A 15,995-nucleotide genomic window follows, 5' to 3' on the forward strand; every position below is an offset into this window, starting at 1 on the left:
AAAACATGTTTTGAACATGAAATTACAAAAATTAAAATAGCCACACACACAAAAAACCCACTCAAGAGAACTCACGTGAGAACAAACACATGAAATCTCAGCCTTTTTAAAAAAAATTAAAATATAATTGATTTTGGAGGTACGTTTATTTAACCTAGTTTATATGTTGTTCTATGCCAGTGATGGCAAACCTTTGGTCTCTTTTGGGGGCATAGGGACTCCAGAATGATGATACGTTTGACCCCACCCTTGGCCTCAGCCTGGTTATCTCCTACAAGTTCTCTTCTAAAGCCCAGGAATTTACTTGGGAGACTGGAAATGTAGATGCTTTCGACATTGAAAATACAGCTTTTCCTGCCAGGAGTTGTAGTCCTAGAAACTGACATGTCACTGATAAAAAAAATACCAAAGCTAGATATCCTTTTCAGTCTGTGTTTCAAGATGTTCACAGGCTCTTAGAGCAGACTTCAAGCTTTTGGGAGGGTGGAGATGAAAGACATTGTGGCTATACTTTCTACCCACCGTCAAGCTGGTTGCCATCTGGAAACCTGCCACGAATTGTAGTTCAGGATCTGAAGCAAGGAGTTGAAATAAATACTGAAACAAGAATATATATTTAAAAACTAACCAAAAAAAGAGGGGAGAAAGAAAATGAAGGGTGAGGTTTTTGATGCTTTGAAAGTAGATTAAAGAAGGGTAAGAAATTCTCACCATCATACCTCAACAACTGTTGATCATAGATAAAATAAATTACGAAACAATCAACAGATTCATCATGAGTCATTTGCAAAACTGGCATTACTCGGACTTTCATCAATAAGCACACCCTATTTATGAATGCTTTCCACATCATTATCATTTCTAATACTTATTTCCATATAAACAGTTTGGAGCCAAAGTCACAGACCCTCAAAATGCTGAAGTCACCATGAGTCAATTCAAAGTTTGTACTATATGTCTAATTACTATCAAACTGAAGAAATGGACAATAGGCAGAAGAGAGAAAGTTGTACTCACCAATCGAATTACTTCCACATTCTGCCCAACTGCAATCAGATCTAAATCTCTGTGATCCCACAGCATCAGTAGTGGTTGAAGACTGATTTTATTTCTAGTTATGTTGTGGTGTATCTGAAAGCAAACTTCGTTTTTGCTACAACAAGCCTCAAGAGGGCTGGTTTCCTATTAGCAAGAGCTCTTGCATCACCCGGGTTTTCCAGCTTCTGGATTCAATGCAGCATTTTCCCGCTCCAGGTGAAGAAATAAGTACTAGTGAGTCCTACCATCCATGGGATGCTATTCCCATTCTCTATTCTCACCCCCATTCTACAGGAACATCATTGAACAAATGCAGACAAATGAATTTAAAACATGATATAGAAGAGTCAGAGCACTGACTGAATGCCAGTTTATGCACTCTTTGGTTGGACAACCAGAAAAGCATCAATTGGTTCATGGTGATCTCGGCATTTTCAGGGTCTGTGGCCATGAAGAGTTTACATCAGCTTCAAAATGCTTTTGTGGAACTAAGGACTGGAAATGATATTGACGTAGAGGCAGCAGCCTCAACGAAATTTTAACAAGACACTGTAGCTTAAAGGTTACAGTAACAGCAGCAAAAATACCAGTGCTGTAAATTTTAACCATCAATGGTTTCTTCATTTTTTTTAAACTTTATCTTTTGAGAACATGTGCAGTAATGAACCGCTACACATTTAACAGAAAAAGCACAAGCGACTAAATGTACTGCCTTTAATTGGAATTCTAATTATTGTATCATACATAGCTACAATGGAATATGAAAGACCTCCAACTGGAAAAATAAAAAAACTGAATTAATTATTCATTTCTATCTGCATTAGTCTTCCTACTGTTATTTTAGGGGAAATATTCATAAGAAATGCAAGCAATAATGGAAAAAATTCAATTAAAAGGTAGGGAATTTAATTCCACTTTAATTGTGAACAGTTGACCAAATGCACTACTCAACAGACTTCTCATATCACTCAAAGATATATCAAGTTAGTTCCATCTCATAATTTCAACACTGGTGGGGCAAAAATGCTCACATTACCAGTCAGGAGCTTTCACTTACTGGCAAGAACTACATATTTATATAATTGAGTTATATAAAGTTTTGAGCCCCAAAATTTAAATATCTGGCATCTCCAATTAAAGGAATTAAGTAGCATAGCTAGAAGACTTTCCTAGAAGGCTACTAGACTGCATGGACCACCCGTCCTGGCTCTGTACAGGGCTAATCCTTCATTACATGTGACATCTAACATATAAGGGAATATGCAGCTGGAGAAAGTATGTCAGTGGGGAGGGAATGTCAGCAATAGCCCCATGACTTCCCAGGCAGGAAGCAACACAATCCAAAAAAGACTGCACAGTCCTGAAGTGGATTGGATAGGGAGGAAGAGGCTCAGGGTAGCCACACCCAGAATATTTTTCCCAGAATATATCTATTAGTTTAAAAATTTATAGTTTTCATCTGGCAAGATTCTGTCTATTAGGTATGATCAAGTAAAGAACTAGACTCAACCGGATCACATTGTCTTGTCTTTGGGCTTGAACAGAACATCACTAATTTCCACTTTTACTTCTCTGCAATATCAGACATATTTTCTTGCCTTTATATATTCAACATGAAGGTACTTCCATATAAAAAGAATGGAACATATAGATCACTCCACAAAGATGGTAGTTACAATCATGCCTTTTCTACAAACATGCCTGTATTAAGAGAATCCAGATTATCCCAGCTTCCCTGTACATATTTATATAGCAGAAGAGAGGTACATACAACCTATGTAATAATACATCAATGAGTCACTGAATCAGCATTTTCAGTCAAATATTCATTAAAAAACATCATCAAGTCTCTCTTGCAAAATCACTGATGAATGCATATAAAAATGTTCTCTGAAGTTAAGCAGACCTTCTCAAGTATGTTTATTATGTTGCATGAACTCAACCACTTTAATTGATAAACCGTGGAGTTTATAACCTTCCAATTGTGGATTATTCAATAAATCATATATAGACTACTCAAGGTTCAACCTAACATTTGGGAAAAAAACCTAAATCAAACTTTGTAAACCAGAAAGACTAGGTTTATTCAATATACCAAACCAAGGTATGGCTTACTGTTACTCTATGTAAGAATTACACTGCAAAAATCCTGAGCACATTTTATTATGGAGAATCAAATGTATAAAGTGGGACTGTATGAATATTTTTTTATGGAAACTAATCTTTGATTTGTTATAATCTTCTGGAGGTTTTTCCATTGTAGCTGTTCTTACTTTACTTTGTATAAAAAGAGTTGAAATGAAGGGAAAATCCTCTGGATTATAAATTAAATCTTGAGATAGTTTTATTGGCTGGAATTTTTATTATGAGAAAAGAATGTGTCAGCTTGAATAAAATGAATAAAATGTTATTTTATAATTCAAATGTGTTGTAGCTAACCAAAATAATAGACAGCACCTTTAAGGTTGGGGCCTTTTAGGAAACAGAAGTGTTTAATTTGTTCAAAAATGGGAAAGTTCCAGAACTATTAAAAATATTAGAAAATATATACAAAACAAGATGAAGGACACTCGTAGAGAACTGAAGAAACCATGGACTATAACACTCTGTTGTTTTATTCTGTTAAAAGCAAAGAAAGAAGGACAACTGGTATCCTGGTAAAAAGGCTGGGATAGTGGACAAATGAGAGAAAGATCAACAAGCTTTATGAATTTAATTATAAACAATATGAAGGACCATGTAACTGACTTACAACCCCATCAAACTGACATGTCTCTAGTTCAGTGAGACACGTAGCTCAGCCTTAACAACTTTAATATGTGTGGATTTCCACTCTGAAAATTCCCCAGCCAGGTTGCATTATTTGTTCTGTTTATTTGTCAGCTTCTTTTGGCTCCAAACTTTTAAAAGAAAAATAGCAAGAAGGTTCAATAATTCAGGCTTACTATGCTCACTGCTCTAATAAAAACTCTGAAGTTATTTCAAAGATTAAGGGGATTTGTCATATGTGATTTCATATTTCCTTAGAGATTTGCTTGACACACTCTAATGGAAAGAGGACAAGGCTATGTAGTTCAACACACATAAAAAAGATGAGAAAGTGAAAACTTTGAAATTGAACTAATTTTAATTGCTTGACCTGAGTTTGAGTATGATGGGGAGGGAGGCGTTCCAATTTCTTAATTACCCAAAACAACTTTATATGTCGTCAGACTGAGACAACTCCTATTCTTAACAATATAAATGAATGAAAAAAACACAGAATCAGGCTTTATACATCCCTAAAGGTTTATAAGGCTGTCCATCTCACCCCAAGGTCATTACAGAGGTGGATGTTCACCTATTTCCAAAATGGCTTTAGCCAATGTTGTTTGAGCCAACACCTGCTTCATTCACAGGAATTCGTTTATGGGGCTCATTCAAGTTCAGTGCAGAATATTTCAGAAATGAAAGTATATATAACTTCTATTTCTCTTTTCATCTTTTTTTTTTAATTTGGGCACTCGTCCAAGCACTTTGTTGCTATCTGTATCATCCTCTGTTTCCATTTTCTATGCATTCTTATGGGTCTGATATTCTTGGAAGTAAAGGATTATGCTGGAGCCTGCTGCTCTGTGACATCCCAGCAACCCAGTCATTTAATTTGCAAAATTAACATTGGGAGAAGGGGCATGAAGTGCATTCATGTATACATGCAGATACAGACTAGAAATGGAAATGATGAACATGAAACACTGTGTAGGGTCTTGTGAAGATCTCAAGAACATACAAATCTTTTAAAATAAAATAAATGCCCCATGTGTCAGCCATCTGACAACCACCTGGACTCACCACAATTTATGTTGTTTGAGCCAACACCTGCTTCATTCACAGGAATTCGTTTATGGGGCTCATTCAAGTTCAGTGCAGAATATTTCAGAAATGAAAGTATATATAAGTGGAACTATCCTGTTGGTCCTAGACAATTGTTACCGTTGTAGATTCAACCTGTCAGACATTGGTATTAGTCAGACACATACTGCCCCTTAAATGGGAATTCTATTATGTAAGTATTATAAAAAAAACAATAGCCTTCCTTTGAAAACCTCAAGTAATGAAACATCCATGACATCAGAATGGCGGCAGTTCCACTGCTCAACACGTTTCATGGTCAGGAAATTTCTCCTTCTTTCATGTTTGGTTCTCTCTTTGTAAAGTTTCTATTCATTGGAGATTCTCAGTCATCCAGGTCATGGTTGTCCCAAAAGTGCTTTTTTAAGAGACAATTGAACTTTCTGGTTTTTCTTTGAAGATGTTTTGAAGAGCTGAAAAAGCTTTTTGGATGAGAAGCGAAACATTTCCAAAGAAAAACCAGAAAGCCCAGTTGCCACTTGAAAAAACACTTTTGGGACAACCATGACCTGGATGACTGAGAATCTCCATAGACAAGAACAGAAGAAGCTTCTTGAAAGAGAAGCAAAACATCTTCAAAGAAAAAACAAAGTCCAGTTGCCTCTTGAAAAAGCATTTTTGGGATTTCTATTCATTGATCCTAATATGATGCATGGGCATTATGGAGAATAGTGCCCTGTGATAGCCCTTCAAGTATTGGGAAATTATTCCCATTTATCTTCTAAGTCTTTCCTTTTTTTTCTTCTTCAGGCTAAACCTAATTGATTCCTTTAATCATTCTTCAAAGGATTTGAATGAGGAGGAAGAACAGCTGGGGCCTGTTCCAGCCCCACACTTGTCTGCACTCTTTCCACTTTCTCAGCATCCTTTTTGCATTTGGCAACCAAAACTGAATAAGCATTCCAAGTGTGACTTGACCAGCGCAACAAAATGAAGAACACCATTTTCCACAATGTTAACATCTCAACATCATGCCTCTGTTAAGGGAGTTCAAACAGCATATGCACACATCATGCTTAGTCTATGATCTACCAAGGTGCACAGATCCTTTTCACAAGTAATTACTTTTCGGGCCCACCAGCACAGACTCAGACAATGAGGAACTTGGGGAGGAGCTTGGGCCAGTTCTGGAGTCTGGGGAAGGTTCTGATAGATGCTCTGCATCATATGCAGAGATAGAGCTAGGGCCATCAAACATTTCTCAGCCACCGGAGAGACAGCTGCCTTTGGAGGCTGATATGAATGAGGAGGAAGAACAGCTGGGGCCTATTCCAGATGCACATATGTGCAGAGCAGTTAGGAGAGGTGAACAACAGGGAACAAATCACACATGGATGCTGAATGGCCCCTCCCTGGCTGGGGAATAAATAGAAGGAAAGGGGAATGGTTGTCATAGGAGACAACAGTTCGTATTTCTGAAGATTTGCTCATTGTGTTTCGTGCCACAAAGACTGCTTGCCAGAATTTAATTTGCAGGCTTTCAGCAATTATCGCAAGGAACTGATAAGGTCTGTTACTGCAGTTAACTCCTTGAAGGACTATTGCCTGGACTTTTCAATGGGTGAATGCAAATAAAGAGGGATTTTTCGTGACAAGGAGTCTGTTTCTTCCTTCTGCTAAGGCTGGGTCAGAACATTACTATCCATGTACTACCTGTTTTGTATCTGTACATCAGTTTTCCTAAGTATAGAACCTTATATTTCTTACCACTGAATATTTTGTTGAATAGGATTCAATGTTCAAGTCTGTCAAGATCCTTTTAAACCTTGAACCTCTTCTCAGGTGTTGGTAACTTCCTGTCACTTTCATTCCATCTCTCCCACTCTTCTCTTCTTTCAAGAGATAGTTCTCTTCTTTCCTACCATAGTTGTCTTCATAAAACAGCAGCAGCACATACATACTGTCTTAATAATAAAACTAAAGACTGCTCTATAATTTCAAATACGGTTGCATCTGGGCTGCAAAAATCCAAATGATTCGTAATTCTAGCAGCAAAGAATTGGGTCTGGGTCTGGGTCTTTAAAAAATCTTTTTAAAAAAAAGACTATCCATCTTACTCACACAGCAACTATTAAAAATATAATAAAACGAAGCCGTCGAGGTGATGGACCGGTGTCTTGAGGCTGTGCAGGTCTGGATGGGGAGGAACAGGCTCCAACTCAACCCTACCAAGATAGAGTGGCTGTGGGTTCCAGCGTCCCGGTACAGTCAGCTTACGCCTTCGCTGACTGTGGGGGGTGAAGTTCTGACCCCCAGGGGAAGGGTGCGCAACTTGGGCGTTCTCCTGGACGATCGGCTGTCTTTAGAGAAACACTTGACGGCCGTCGCCAGGGGAGCATTTTATCAGGTTCACCTGATTTGCCAGTTGCGCCCCTTCCTTGATCGGGACTCCTTACGCACGGTCACTCATGCCCTCATCACTTCCCGCCTGGACTATTGCAATGCTCTCTACATGGGGCTCCCCTTGAAGAGCACCAGGAGGCTCCAGCTAGTCCAGAATGCGGCCGCGCGGGTGATAGAGGGGGCACCGCTTTGCTCCCATATAACACCCCTCCTGCGTGGCCTGCACTGGCTGCCTGTAGCCTTCCGGGTGCAATTCAAGGTGCTGGTTACCACCTTTAAAGAGCTCCATGGCTTAGGACCAGGGTATTTGCGAGATCGCCTTCTGCCACCGATTGCCTCCCAACGACCTGTGCGCTCCCACAGAGCGGGCCTCCTCAGGGTGCCGTCAACCAAACAATGTAGGTTGCCGGCCCCCAGGGGGAGGGCCTTCTCTGTGGCGGCACCAGCCCTATGGAACGAGCTACGTCCGGGGTTACACCAACTCCCTGACCTCCGGGCCTTCAAACCTGAACTGAAGACTTTATTATTTCACCGAGCGGGACTAGCCTAAGACATATTTTAGCGAAATTTTAATGGGTTTTAATCGGTCTTTGACTGTTTTAGTGATTCGGCCAGTAAATATTTGCTTTTAATTGTTTTTAAATATTGTTATTTATTATATTTATATTGTATTGGTGTGTGTATTTTAATATTGGCTGTAAACCGCCCTGAGTCCTTCGGGAGATGGTGCGGTATAGAAATGTAATTATAAATAAAAAAATAAATTAATAAATAAACCATATATTTTAATAGGCAATTAAAACAGGAATAAAATAATAAAAGTTTTTTGTTAGTCCCCTGGTGGTTATTTGGATTCTTACAACCCAGATATGATTATCTAAATTTTAAAAGTTTATTTTGCTTGTATAAACTCCCAAGACATATAGTGTTGGTGATTCTTTAGGAAAATTAAAATATTTGAAAACAGATTTTATCACAAACTAGTTAAGCTACAATCCATCAAGAGATTCCGTTCCTGATGACGATGGGGAGTTGCATACTCCCAACTCAGAATAATACTTCATAGACTTAATTAGGTCAGCTACAACTTACTTAATCAGCTATATATATGTAGGGTATGCATGCAGTGTAGTATATAGTACAGGTAGTCCTTGACTTACGAACACAATTGAGCCCAAAATTTCCATTCTTAAGCACTTGAGTTTTGCCCCATTTTACAACTTTTCTAGAATAGAATAGAATAGAATAGAATAGAATAGAATAGAATAGAATAGAATAGAATAGAATTTTTTATTGGCCAAGTGTGATTGGACACACAAGGAATTTGTCTTGGTGCATATGCTCTCAGTGTACATAAAAGAAAAGATACATTCATCAAGGTACAACTTTTATCACACAATTGATGATCAATATATCAATATAAATCATAAGGATTGCCAGCAACAAGTTATAGTCATACAGTCATAAGTGGAAAGAGATTGGTGATGGGAACTATGAAACGATTAATAGTAGTGCAGATTCAGTAAATAGTCTGACAGTGTTGAGGGAATTATTTGTTTAGCAGAGTGATGGCCTTCGGGAAAAAACTGTTCTTGTGTCTAGTTGTTCTGGTGTGCAGTGCTCTATAGCGTCGTTTTGAGGGTAGGAGTTGAAACAGTTTATGTCCAGGATGCGAGGGATCTGCAAATATTTTCACGGCCCTCTTCTTGATTCGTGCAGTATACAGGTCCTCAATGGAAGGCAGGTTGGTAGCAATTATTTTTTCTGCAGTTCTAATTATCCTCTGAAGTCTGTGTTTTTCTTGTTGGGTTGCAGAACCGAACCAGACAGTTATAGAGGTGCAAATGACAGACTCAATAATTCCTCTGTAGAATTGGATCAGCAGCTCCTTGGGCAGTTTGAGCTTACTGAGTTGGCGCAGAAAGAACATTCTTTGTTGTCCTTTTTTAATGATGTTTTTGATGTTAGCTGTCCATTTGAGATCTTGCGATATGATAGAACCCAGAAATTTGAAGGTTTCTACTGGTGATACTGTGTTGTCAAGTATTGTGAGAGGTGGAAGTATGGAAGGGTTTTTCCTAAAGTCTATCACCATTTCTACGGTTTTGAGTGTGTTCAGTTCCAGATTTTTTTGGTTGCACCACAAGGCTAGTCATTTGACCTCTCGTCTATATGCGGATTCGTCATTGTCTCGAATGAGACCAATCACTGTTGTCTCTATCCACAGTTGTTGAGCATATCACTGCATCTAAGTTAGTAACGCAGTTGAATCTGACTTCTTCATTGACTTTGCTTGTTAGAAGGTCACAAAAGGTGATCATATGACTCCAGGACACTGCAACCATCATAAATACATGTGAGTTACCAAGCATCCAAATTTTGATCACATTATCACGGCGATTTCACAGTCACAAGTATGAAAACAGTCATAAGTTATTTTTTTCAGTGTCACTGTAACTTTGAACAATCTCTAAACAAATGGTTATAAGTCAAGGACTACCAGTGCAGTGCAGTGTAGTATAGTGCAGTGTAATCTAGTGTAGTGTAGTGTAATGTATTTCTTAGCTTTTAAAATGCCAATAAATATTTTAAAATCTTAATTTCATTTTGCCTTCTCTCACCTGTTTTAGCAACTCTCTCTCTTTCTCACACATACACACACACTCTCTAAAAAAAAGCATCCAAAGTACTATTTGAATGTCACCAACGAATGTTATAAGACAAATCTGGAAGATTCATAAGGGCCATAAGACAGACTCCCTTCCAATTCCATTTACTCATCGAACATGTTTTTCCCCTTTTCTTATCAATGTCCTAGGTTAAGAAAAAGCTAAAAACAAAAAACAAAAAGACCAACCTCCTAGACCAGAGATGTCAAACTGGAGGCCTGCAGGCCAGATACGTCATGTGTAAGCTACGGCCACCCCAGCTCCACGCAGGGAAAAACATCACAATACATCACGTGACAGCAATGTGATGCCACGAGTTTGACATCCATGTCCTAGACTAACACTATTCAAAATATTATATTAAAAATGTATTGTATTAAAATATGTTTCAGCACCTAAGGTCAGGAAAACAGCACACACTGCACAACTGGAAGATCTTAGAAGCCGTAGTTGTTCATTCATATAATCTTTAAAGTCTAGTATGATCAAAATTAGAAACAGAAAATATTTCTTGCAAATTAAATGTTAACGCATACAAAGATCCCCAACAGTACAATTCTGGTAACTAAGCAACCACTGTACAAACCAAAATAGAAAACAAAACAGCCATGACACCTTAATTTCAGGGGCTGAAAACCTTGTCAACTTGAAAACAGCTAATTGAATCAGCTCTGGCTCAAGGCTATTTTTCTATTTATTTATATCTGAGATTTACCTTTAATCTACTTTTTTGTAAACTTTCACTCCCATTCAACATGCTTAATTCACCCCCACTCCCAATCTTTTCTAAAATTAAAAGTCAAGAGGACTCAGTGACCGAAGTATTGGATTTTGCATTTATTAACTTTTCCTTTTTAATACTGCAATCTCTGGGGTGTGATGCTAGTTCGCCTCCTCATGGTGCACCCTGGATAGCACGGAAGTGTGAACCAAATGACTAGCAACAATTGGCAGCCAGACTACATTAAAGAATTGGTAGTTAATGACAGTTGGCAGTCGGACATCTTTATAGAACTCCTGGCTCTCTAAATACATGGCAACAGATAAACAACATCAAGAGCTTACATCGGCCCAATGTCTGTTTTTTTCGGCATGGACCACCCTGTCCTTGGATGGCTGGGTGGACATTGGCATTTGAACTACTAAAAGTCCATGTATTTGCCATACACTAAATAAATAAATTGCAATCTCTAAAATAGAATAAAAGCCTACTTGATGAGGCCTTAATGTCAACAGATACAACAACCTGTCTAAAAACTTATAGTGAAAATACTGAAGTGCTGGACAGATTCTGCTTATTTTGGATTGACTATGAATAATAAAGGAATCAGCAGTTGAGAAATATGCCACAGACTAGGACATGGTAGAATAGCCACAAAGGCTTTGTTAAAGATATTCAGATGTCATGATGTGTCCATTCCTAAAAAGAATTCTCTAAACTATGGTTTTCCTTATATTGCTCTAGTCAAGTGGAAGTTGGATTTTGAAGAAGAGAGAACTAAATAGAAATGTTGATGTTTTTTAACTTTGAGAGGATAGCAAAGTAAACAAACAAATGGATCATTGAACAAATCAATCAAGATGTCTCACTCAAGACACAAATAATGAGGCTCAAATTATACTTCAGATACAGTAAATTATGCAGTAAGTAACTCTTTGGAGAAGTTTATAATGTTCATCCTTGTTAATAGAATGTCCTAAAAGACACAGGTGATACTTTTATTACAACTTTCTCATGTGATAATTTATTACAACTTTCTCATATGATTACTTTTATTACAACTTTCTCATGTGATACTTTTGTTACAACTTTCTCACTAATTAATTAAATACTACTACTACTACTACTAACAATAAAACGACAACAACCTTGGAAAGGACTTAATAGGGAGACAAAAATGCCAAATCCAGCCTGAACTGTGTTCAATGAACCATAATAATAAAAATTTGCATTCTGAGAAATTCCCTAGCCTGACATGTTTTTTGCCTAAATTTTTTTGTCAATATTTCAATTTGACAAATTCATATCATGTATTCACAAATATTAAGAATAAATGTACATATAAAAATCTAGAGTTTTAATGCAAACAACATAAACCAATACTTCTTTTTTTAAAATAATTTTTTATTAAACATATTTCAATTTTTACACGTTTCCTCTAACAGCGGTCCAATACCGATATCACCCATATTTATGTAGTTTCCAATTTCCATAGATCGTTATTCTATATATTATATAGTTACTGAATTATATAAATTTAATTATAATCATTTATGTACATAAATGTACATATACCGGTACGTCTAGCTTTTCTCTTAAAATACGGACAACAGAAAGTTAAAAAACTTAAATAGTAGTATTCAATTTGTCAGCCTGTATCTGTAATGGAAAAAAAAACCTGCCACCCTAAAAAGTTGAGCACCCAACTTTTTATTAAAAGTTTATTAAAAGCACCCAACTGTCATATTAAAAACTTCCTGTTCAAGTGGGACATGAAAAGCAACTTATAGCATGAAAGAAACCTCATAACATTCAAAAGAAAAATAGAACATCTAACATGTAAATAGAATATTCATCAGAAACAAAAGGTTTGATTTTAGTTATAAAAATACGTGTCTGAAATATTTTTCTAAAGGCAAAGAACAAAAGCAACCTTGCCCATCTCAAACTACAGGAATCTTTATAGGGCCCTCTCTTGCAGATCTAAATGTCTAGATTCAGAACAAGATAGTTCTGCCCTAATCCATTTGAGTCTTAAAGTTTATATCAATATCTTAAATGAGGCCCTCAAAGAAACAGCAATGAATGTAGCTGTCTAAACAACAGTCCCATATACTGTTTAATTAATTGAATGGGGATGGTCTTTAATCCCCACAATCCCCAGTCAGGGGATTATGGGAGGTTATCAAATTTGGTGAAAGGTGCTTTACATACTGTGCCTTTTCTTGAAGAGTCTCAAACCAGAACTCAAGTTGTTCATTTATTTCACCTTCACCGTAAACCGATATTGTACCAGCTTTAGGGGAATTAAGTTGCTTGTGAAATTAACAGAGTGCTACTGATTTCCTGGGCCATCTCCTTCCTCCATTTCATCATAGCCATAGAGAAGGATGCTTCTTTGCTGAAGGCCTCCATTGTGTCCCGTAGTCTACTTGAAAGTGACCCGTTGCCACTGCAGAGATCAAAACCAGAACAACAAGCTTTCCAGGAATGGTGGCATCTGATTGTTCATTGCTGGCTTTTCAATCAGCATCCAAGACAGGCTATGATGGCTAGGATTGCTATGCAACATTTGGAAAGCCACACTTTGCATTCTGCAGCAGCAATTGCACTCAATTCTGAGTTCAGGCTTAACTAGGTTACCCAGCCCTGTGCTAGCAGATGATGGTGATAACGTAATCAAATCAACACAGCCTTAAATTAAAACAGAGCTGCCCAGCCCAGGGCTTCAGATCCTTAGAAGTCAGATCAAAACTCAGGTGGCCCAAATAAATCTTCAATTGTCTCTTAAGCCAGAAACAACTCCAAGGAACAAGACAGGATGATGGTAAGGGACCCCAAATTAGGAACAACTTTTAAAACCTGACTACAATTTAAAGACAAATTGTAAGATGTGGAAAGAAAAAGTCAGGTTGCAGCAGCTAAATGCAGAGAGGGGAAAATGGGGAGGGGACAGATGAGGACAAAGAGCAGGAGAGGATCCCCAGACACAACCACACACCCCACCTTTCTCCAAAAAAAGAGCTTCCAAAAATGTCAGCCTGTATGAGGCCTGGCGGGATTTGAAATCCCAAACATCTAAAGGTCTCCAACTGAAAGGAGTATGACAAAAAATGCAGAACGGATAGCAAAAGGGATCGGGGGGGGGGGAGAGGGAAGGGGGGGCAGACATAAAGCTCCCACCAAAGCAAAGGAAGCAGGAATCCCATACATACACACACACAAACATACCAAGCGCTGAGTGGAAAATCCCCAGTTCTGCGAAAGCCCGCAAGAAGGGCACTTACTATCGGTCGCCATCGCTGCTGCAGCAGCAGTTGAAGAGACCCACTTTTCCAACCGAGGACTCGCGGAGGGGCGGCGACAGTCGTTTCTCAGCCACCTGCTTCCCCACCTCGCCTCAGCAGCAGCCGCTCTTCCATTAATCGGTAAGGAGGCGCATCCTTTAATCCATTACTTCGCTCCCTTCCCTCGTGGAAAAGAGGAGGGGGGAGGGAGAGTGGGGAGCGGATTTTACGCACGCGCTCGCCGGGACTCTGTACCTCGGCAGGCGCGTGCCGGAGGGGCGGCCTGCAGAGGCGCCGGGCTTCTGCAGGAGGCTCGGCACGTGCTCCACAGTCCCTCCTCTCCCTCCGGCTCAAAGGCCCGGGTGGGATCAGAAAGCTAGAAGGTACCGACGCCCCGCTTTAGCGGCTGTTGCTGGTCCTCCGCCTCGCGGTCCTGGAAAGGTTTCCTGGAATGTTTCGCGCAATAAACGCGCGAAGTAAGAATGAAAATCCTATAGAAAATCGACCCCTACAGGAAAAAATTGCTTGGATCGATTTATATTATCAGCCACACACGCACACACAAAATAACGTTTGCTATTCAGGTTTTTTTCCCCCTCTTCAGTCGTGCCCAGTTCTTAGAGACTGCCTGGACGGTTTTCTTGGCAAGATTTTCAGAAGTGGTTTGCCATTGCTTCCTTCCCAGGGCTGAGAGAAAGTGACTGGGCCAACCTCACTCAGCTGGCTTCATGCCTAAACAAGACTGGACTAAAGCTCAGTCTCTTGATTTTTAGCCTGATCCCTTAACCACTGCACCAAACTGGCTCTACATTTTATTTAAAATGGTGCAAAACTGATTGCACACAGAATGATTAGCTTCATTCTTATCAACAGGATTTGCAACAAGCAAGAACATTGCATTGATTCTGTAGAAGGGAAGAAGGGGTATGTTTCTTCTCCAACTAAATAGTGCTGGTGCTTTGCTTCAACCACATAAATATCCTATAAAGTATATTTAAAATACTTTTCTTGGTAGAGAGCTTTTAAACCAGTAGCCCAATTAATAGGGATGTGAATAGCATCCTCAATCTTTCTCACTTCCAAGGTTGGTTGGGACCAGTTCCAGTAATGACATCAAGATCAGAAATCCTGGAAGTTCTGGGACTTGGGAGTCTCAACTGATCCAGAGAATGTTAGGTTGGGAAGGCTGACAAAAAGGAAGCTACACACTGAACAAAACCTATCCTATGCTGCAGAGCCGTGTTTTCCACGCAGAAATAGAGCCAGATTAGTTTACATCTCCTCTTGTAAAGGGAAGATGGCAATATCAGACTTATGGCCTCCCTGTGATATTTGACCTGCTCCTAAGCAACAGACATGTTCACATTAATTTCTGATTTACCAGAATTGCTTTTTTTTAAAAAAAGCACTGAATCCAGTAACTGGGACAGTCAAAAACAGATAGCTGTTTTTATTATTGAAATGTGTATGCCACCGAAACAAACTTCCAGCACTTAATAGTAAGATAAAAATCCAATAAAACATAGTAAAAAGAAAAACAAATGCAATAAAATGTCTGTCATTGTGGGAAAAATATTACTTCACAACTCCAATAGCATCACAAGAAGAAAAAACAAAGGTGAAAACTATATAGTTCAAAATAGAAATTCAATGCCATTCATATCTCAAAGGCTCACTTTAGAACAGTTCAACTGTCACCAGCTTCTGAATGGCCATAATTCTGGAATCCCAAAAGAGCACAGAGATCCAAAAGTTACTCTTTCTGGCCTCATTTTACCCAACTGGGAAAATGTTGGCAGCTGTATTGCTTCAAGGTTGCAGGAATACACACGTAGACACCGTACTCAGAAGCTGAAGCAGATAACAGCAGACAGAAATGTAATTTAAATGTCTGGCAGAGAATCTTTGCCTGAAAAAAATGCTGATAAAGTCCAAGAATAGCATAATTTAAAGTCACAGAAAGCCAATCAAGTAGTCGGTAGGTCCAAGAATCATAAACCATTATTCTGAACTGTTGTTTCCAACAGAGACTGAAGGCAGCTGGCT

The 15,995-nt window shown here is 38.7% G+C and overlaps 1 protein-coding gene across 1 annotated transcript in view; it reads right to left on the reverse strand.

The window, feature by feature from the left end:
• The window catches only part of SYT16 (synaptotagmin 16), a 126,288-nt gene extending 112,102 nt beyond the window's left edge, over positions 1-14,186 (reverse strand). The window contains 1 exon segment of the mRNA XM_058162921.1: positions 13,950-14,186. Coding sequence (XP_058018904.1) covers positions 13,950-13,962 — 13 coding nt within the window. The 5' untranslated portion in view covers positions 13,963-14,186.
• Positions 14,187-15,995: the final 1,809 nt, after the last annotated feature.

Source organism: Ahaetulla prasina, chromosome 1 (genome assembly GCF_028640845.1).
Source record: "Ahaetulla prasina isolate Xishuangbanna chromosome 1, ASM2864084v1, whole genome shotgun sequence".
Lineage (NCBI taxonomy): Eukaryota > Metazoa > Chordata > Lepidosauria > Squamata > Colubridae > Ahaetulla > Ahaetulla prasina.